The following is a 6,777-nucleotide window of genomic DNA, read 5'->3' on the forward strand; positions in this document are numbered from 1 at the left end:
TGAAGATGATAAAGATGATGATGATGATGATGATGATGGAGAGGAACAGAGAGGTGCAGAGGAGAGGGTTGGGGCAAGGTCTTATTCAGAAGATCCATCTGAATGGCCTTCACCACAGGAAGTGGGGGACTCATTGACTCATTGAGGCAGTTCATGGTGGAGAATGACCCACAGAGATGTTCTGATGGGCCATACCCCATATCGGGTATTATATGTTATAAGTCCATGAATAAAAAAGATTTATTCATGTAAACAGGCAAAAACACAAAAAAATGGGGGGGAGATAAGAGGCCTGGATAATGGATAGGGGGGTGCTGGCCCCAAAAAGGTTGGGAAACATTGGTCTAGATGATTAAATTAAGCTTTGGTTTGAAGAACATGTTGCTCATTTCTTCTATTATTGTGAGATGGTTTAACCCAGAGAAGCTGACACTGCTTCTTGGTCTAAAAAGACCATCAACTGACTGAATACATGCCGATGCACTTTCTTTACTGGTACAGTGTCCACATCACTGCAGACACTGTCCTTTTCTGCCTATCAAGCTTCTACAATCCTTCATGAACAACACCAGAATTAAACTCCTCTACTTAGGGCAGCAGCTCACTCCCAGCCAAGAAATAAATACTTAGATAAATGATTGGATACACAAATATGTGCTGGGAATTGCAATATTATTTTCTGATTTGATGGTGTCTTTAATACGGAAGCCAATAGCGGACATGTTCCACATAAACTTGGTTTTCTCGAAATCCCAAGTTATTTATGTCGTCACCACAAAATAACGATTCCATTTTCTCAAGATAACGAGATGATTGGTGTGTGTTAAACCTGATTCCATTCACAAGTGGGAGAGGACTCCTTAAATGACGACGGCTGATATGTAAGTTATCTCTACAAAACAAAAACATTGCAATTTCAGCCTGTTAGACCTCGACAGAAGTAAAATCTGATGCGTTGATCTATGTCAGGTTCTCCACGATCGGACATTTTCAGCTTGAGTCCATTCTTGGCAAGGTTTTAAGAACACTGAGAAACTGATCATGAGCATTCAAGGAAAGATAATCATCTCGTTATCTCGAGAAATTATTGTTGTCACGAACGTTATTTTGTGATAAATAACTTGTGATCTTGAGAAAACAATCAGAAAAAGGTTTATCCGGAACATGTCCGCTCTCTGCTTCTGTACTTTAATATATTTGATCATATTTAATAAAGTGTTTGTACTGATCCTAATATTTATGATTGAAACTGTACACAGGTAGAAATATGTTATTTTAATATTCTCTTCAGTTTAAATTACAATCAAAGCCTTACAGAATGAAAACAGAAACTTGTGAACAAGGTTGGCAAAGTATTTATCCTGCTTGGTAATCTTTTTATTTTGTTGCCTTACAACTTGGAATTCAAATCATTTCTAATATATTTATAATTAATAATTCTACAAACTAGAAGCACTCAGTGTGCAGGCAGATCTTTTAGTTTGCAGACCTCTCTGCTCTGGATCCAGCTTTGTTTGTGTGTGTGATGCTGACTCACTGTTTTTAAAACTAAACTTTGAAAGAGCTTACGCTTCAGCTTTTTTTACATTTTATCTGCCTGTCTTGTGCCTGTTTTAATGTGCGCATTCCTATGTATTTTAATCACTTTATTATTTTAATTTTTATGTTATTTATTATTGGGAACAAGTTACAAAAAATTGGTATGTGTACAACAGGCCAAATTGACACAAAAAAATCCTTGCCCAACTTGTGCTGTTCTGGCAATTTTGTTGTGAAAAGGGCAAGTATGCACCAACCATAAGACAATGAGAATTTGAAGCAAGACTGAGCAGACAGACCTCATGAGCGAGGTCATGGAAACACCCAAGTGCAGGTGTGATACCAGTGGAGGAAGCTTGATGCTGCATCCTGACATGGTCTGAGAAAGTTGTGATAGGGTTGGCATGAATGTGGGCGTTTGTGGTAGTATCATAAAGGGAATGTGCTACTGATGTATAGATTACAGTGAAGGTGCCGTAGAGCATCTCAAAGATGCAGAAAATACCAAGAAAAAAGAACTATTTAGCATCATGACTGCCTTTATCCAAATTTACCATAATGGGGTTGAAGTTGGGGACTTTTTGAAGACAACTGAAAGGAAGTCTGATGTTTTGCTCAGTTCAGATGAAAAATGTCTGATTGATTACCGTAAAGTTAGCATGAAGTCGAATCCTGGAGTAATGGCTCCAAACTTCTGTTGTCTCACATTTTCAGCAAACCTGTAGGTAAACGCTTTACATTGCTAGAAGAAGAAAACAAACCCTGTAAGGATCTCACATCGTCACCGTGTCTCAGATCAGATGCCTGCATGCACGCACATTGTTAGACTGTGGGTTTATTTATGTGTTGCATACTTTTTGACAGGCATAATCTTTTATCAAACACAGCTCGTCTTGGTTCTTTGCTCACATGATGTAGACAGTAATTTCACACATCCGTTAAATCAATTTTGAAGTATTCCAGCCCTACACTTCCCTGCTCAGGAACTCACTTCCACCTGATCTTTGTAATTTAGACTTATTGTCACATTTCAAATCCAAACTCAAAACTCATCTGTTTAAGTTAGCCTATGGCTGTAACTGCAACTCCCTTGTTTAAACCTTATTTATACTTATTTTAACTTGTATTTTAATTTGTGTCTGTTTTTATGTGCGGGGACCTTGAGTGCCAAGAAAGGCGCCTACAAATAAAATGTATTATGACATAAGATGATGATCAGTATGCCAGCTGTTTAAGTTTTCAGTGGATGTGCATTATTTTACTTTTTCTTTTATCAGCTCTTCTTGAATCCATGGATTTTTGTAAATGTTCATTTCCATAATCTGTAGCTTATAACTTTCCATTTCTGAATGTTCAATAATCTAGATGTTTGACAAGCATCACCGATGGATTAATAAAGAGGTGGGAATCACAATATGATTTACATCATGACCCACAGCACTGATAATACTGTGATGATAAACAGCAGGACATGGTATGTATAGTTGTGTAGAATTGTTTGAATAAATAAACCTTCAGACATCTGGAAATTGTACCAAAGGATGAACAAGGCTTGTATTCTCTCCCTGATATCCTTTGATTCTTCTCATAATGCCACATAAAGAAACAGTGTGTTTTGAGGGGTGCCTTAAAATAAGTCCACAGGGAGGCCTCCAATGAACTCAAAATGACAACTAATGCTAAATGGCCTTCACTTGTATAGCTCTTTATCTAGGCCAAGGACCCCAAAGCACTTTCCACTACAGTCAGTCATTCACCCATTTATCCACCCACTGTAAGCTACACTGTAGCCACAGCTGCCCTGGGGCAGACTGCCACTACACCAGACCTTCTGACCACCACCTGTAGGCAAGGTAGGTGAAGTGTCTTGCCCAAAACAGAGCAGGGGTTTGAACCAGCAACCCTCCGGTTACAGGACAAGCCCACTACTGTCCCATAATGTATCAAAAGCTTCTGAAGCCATGATATCATCATCATCTGGACTTTCCAAAACTGTTTAAAAGGCACAAGTAATATTAATTTATGTAAATCTATGACTTTGAAGAAAGTCATACATAAAACTTCTCTGAAATTTCTCTCTTTTCAAGCATTCAAGAAATAGAAAAATTCCGTCTGACCTAAAAGAGGAAAAGTCTGATTTAATGTCAGACAGTGAGAATTTCTTTGTTTTTTACAGTATATGAAAACATCTTGTTTTAACTGTTTAAAACAACATTTTTCACTCACTGTAAAATTTGACAAATTTATGAGTTCTTTTTAAAAATGGACATAGTTAAACAATAAAATACATTTAAAATGAGAGAGTTGTATCTTTGCAGCTAATTTCTCACTATTTGTGACTGAAGGTTGATGTTGACAAACCTTTTCTAAGGGAGAACTGAGATGTTGTTTCTACTTTTGAGAAGCCATAAAATACAACTCTGTATTCATCTTTATACAAAATTTCATCCTACTTTAACAAGCTGGGATGATCCTCTGTCAGCTAGAATCTTGAAATTGGCCTCAACCAAAACACATCTGCAGTGTTATGATGAAAAGCATTATTCAGTCAAAAGCACTCCTGCGATAATCTCTAAATAAAACCACCTCTATGGTTTGAACACTGCATGCCTCACCTGTAGCTTGTCAGGAGCTGTGATCAGGACAGCAGCCACCAGGGCTCCCCCTGAAGCCCCTGCACAAGCCCCGATAGACGCCAGCAGCTTGTCCCCGTGGCGGAGAAATGCCCCGACAGCACCCAGGTGGTAGATCCCCACAAAGCCACATGCAGCAAAGGACAGGTTCACAACTGTCATCCTCGACACCTGAGCAGACACAAAGAAAGGCCAAGGTAATAGTCTGCTCCGACACTTCAGGACTGTGGGACAGTGGTCAGTGCTGCTGGCTCAGAACAGAAAGGCTGCAGGTCCAAACCACTGTGTGACAAATGTATGTTCTGCCTGGGCACGTGTGGGTGTTCTCCAGTTTCCTCCCACAATCCAAAAACACACACGTTAGCTTCATCAAAGGTTCAACCTTTTCACTTAACATTGCATGTTTCTCTGTCTTTGTAAAGGTAAAGAGAATTTGTTTTCCCAAACTATCGGTTTACAAGACAGACTGTCTGCCCAATTGGAGCAGTATGTTCAGCTGATCACAGAGAGGTCATTACAACAAAACAACAAAAATGATAATCAGAGACAAACGTAGCTTTGTTTGGTGTCTGTTCTTACCATCAGCTAAATTTGGTGTGGTTGAAGCTAAGAGTCATTCCAAACCCATACTCGAAGTGCTATTTGTTGGGCGAAACCTTTAAAATGTGAGAGTCAACCATGTTTGTCTGTTAGCAAAATATCTCATAAACCACTGGATGGATTTTATTGAAACTCTCAGACAGTAATCATAGGATGTACATCTACAACTGATTCACTTTTGGAGTCAACCCAATGAAAGACTGCCGCCCACAGCCAGTCAACACGAGCCAACACAAAAATGGCTATATCTCAGTCATTTTCACCGATCTTGAGCTAAAATGTGGGGTGGTAGTAGTTGAGTCATCCCCAACACACAGGAAGTTATTCTGAAGGTTTGACTAAACAACTGCAACTCTGTCGTTTCTCATCAGAAGATGATCTGAGTTTTAAACTCTGCGGGCGATATGCATTCCTTAAAGGAGTGCCAGGCTTTTAACTTCCACAGCTTCTTAATCTCTATTGGTTAGTAGTCATTTTCTCATGTAGAACACAACTACAGGAGTAAAACCTAAATAATCTTCATGACACAATTATTCTAATTACCCATTAACCAACCATGCCGGGTGGGTTAAAGAAATCTTTTGGTTGTTAGAAGTAGAATAACAGGTGAGCTAAATGTGTGTGATCATGCATCCGACCCTCAGTTTCTGCCTGAGCACATGAAATAAATGTATTTCATTGAGGAGACTTTACCGTGCTGCTACAAACTCCGTGTTACTGGGCTGCTTTCCAAAACCGGAAGTAAACAAAATGACTTCCGCTCACGAGTTTCTTCTTCTTCTTCTTCTTCTTCTTCTTCTTCTTCTGGAGTTTAATGGCGGTTGGCAAACAACTTGAGGTGCGCATTACCGCCACCTACTGGCATGGAGTGTGGTTCGAAATGGTTTCATTCTTATTGCTTATTTCTGTATGTTTTACAGGAAACGCAAATTCTATTAAACAGTTTTGTTTTTTTCAAAACTCTTATTATAATTTCTATATGTTTGCTCCCCAAGTTCCTTTGCAGTGTGTCTATTATATTCAGCTTTTCCTTAATATTCTCAAACTCTTATCATAACTTTTCTTTCTTGTTCATATTTCTGACATTAAATTATAACGTGTTCTGCTGTTTCATTCTGTCCACAATAATCACATTTCCTTGTGTTATGTTTGCGTATTGTAAAAAGTGATTAATTAAGTCCTGTATGTCCAAATCCAAGTGTTGTTATTACTCTTTCTTCTTCCAGCTCTCATTTCTCCTACCACCCTTTGAATCTTATAGACCACCTTCCTTTGTTATCTGCTAAATTTATGTCACTTTGTGTTGCCTTCTTTGCCATTTTATCTCATTTCCACTTACCCCTATGTGTGCTGGTACCCAAAGAAATACTACAGTTAATCCCATCCTTTGTATTCTGAATAATGTGTGACTTATTTCTAGTAAAATGTCTGCTCTGCTATCTGGCTAGCAGGCAGGCAGGCAGGCACTGACATCAGCCACTTCCTCAATCTGCCTGTGGTAGATGCCCCACAGGAGCTTGTCCTTCCATGAGGGTTCCTCTTTCTCCTCTTCCACATTGGGTTTCTGCTGCCTGAGACATTCACTTAGCAGATTGTTGGGGCCTTTCTTCCTGATATACTCCAGGACCTTGGTTGTTTCATCCAGTATGGTGGCTCTGATGCTCACTAGTCCTCTGTCTCAGGGTGCTGGACTTGGGGTGAAACCCTCCCTGCATTGAGCTTTTGTGTCTTAATGTCAGTGGCTTTTATTTCTTCCTTTGGGCAGACTATCATAAATTCATCTAAAATCTAAAACAAACAGATGATTGTTGAGTTTGCTTTAAAAAAAACATCAACACACTCAGTTTTCCTTAAGTCTTCAGGGAAGCTGTTTCACAGACAAGACCAGAATAAGAACATGACATCTCACTGAAGGTTGTAGGTTTAATTTTAGGTATTGTTAAAATGTATTTTAGAGGAGACAATAGACATTTTGATACTAAAGAAAAAGTCTTACCTTCGTGCT

At 39.0% G+C, this 6,777-nt stretch overlaps 1 protein-coding gene across 3 annotated transcripts in view; it reads right to left on the reverse strand.

Annotated features, from left to right (window-relative positions):
- Positions 1-5,551, reverse strand: part of pnpla4 (patatin-like phospholipase domain containing 4) — a 12,696-nt gene extending 7,145 nt beyond the window's left edge. For all 3 annotated transcript variants that reach the window (XM_025002379.2, XM_017439603.3, XM_017439602.3), the window contains exons 1-3: positions 5,466-5,551; positions 4,155-4,343; positions 2,187-2,281 (exon numbers count right to left, since the gene is read on the reverse strand). In XM_025002379.2, coding sequence (XP_024858147.1) covers positions 2,187-2,281; positions 4,155-4,334 — 275 coding nt within the window. In that variant the 5' untranslated portion in view covers positions 4,335-4,343; positions 5,466-5,551. The remainder of the gene's footprint in view (positions 1-2,186; positions 2,282-4,154; positions 4,344-5,465) is intronic.
- Between the last annotated feature and the right edge of the window lie 1,226 nt (positions 5,552-6,777).

The sequence above is a fragment of the Kryptolebias marmoratus genome, linkage group LG2, assembly GCF_001649575.2.
Source record: "Kryptolebias marmoratus isolate JLee-2015 linkage group LG2, ASM164957v2, whole genome shotgun sequence".
Taxonomy (NCBI): domain Eukaryota; kingdom Metazoa; phylum Chordata; class Actinopteri; order Cyprinodontiformes; family Rivulidae; genus Kryptolebias; species Kryptolebias marmoratus.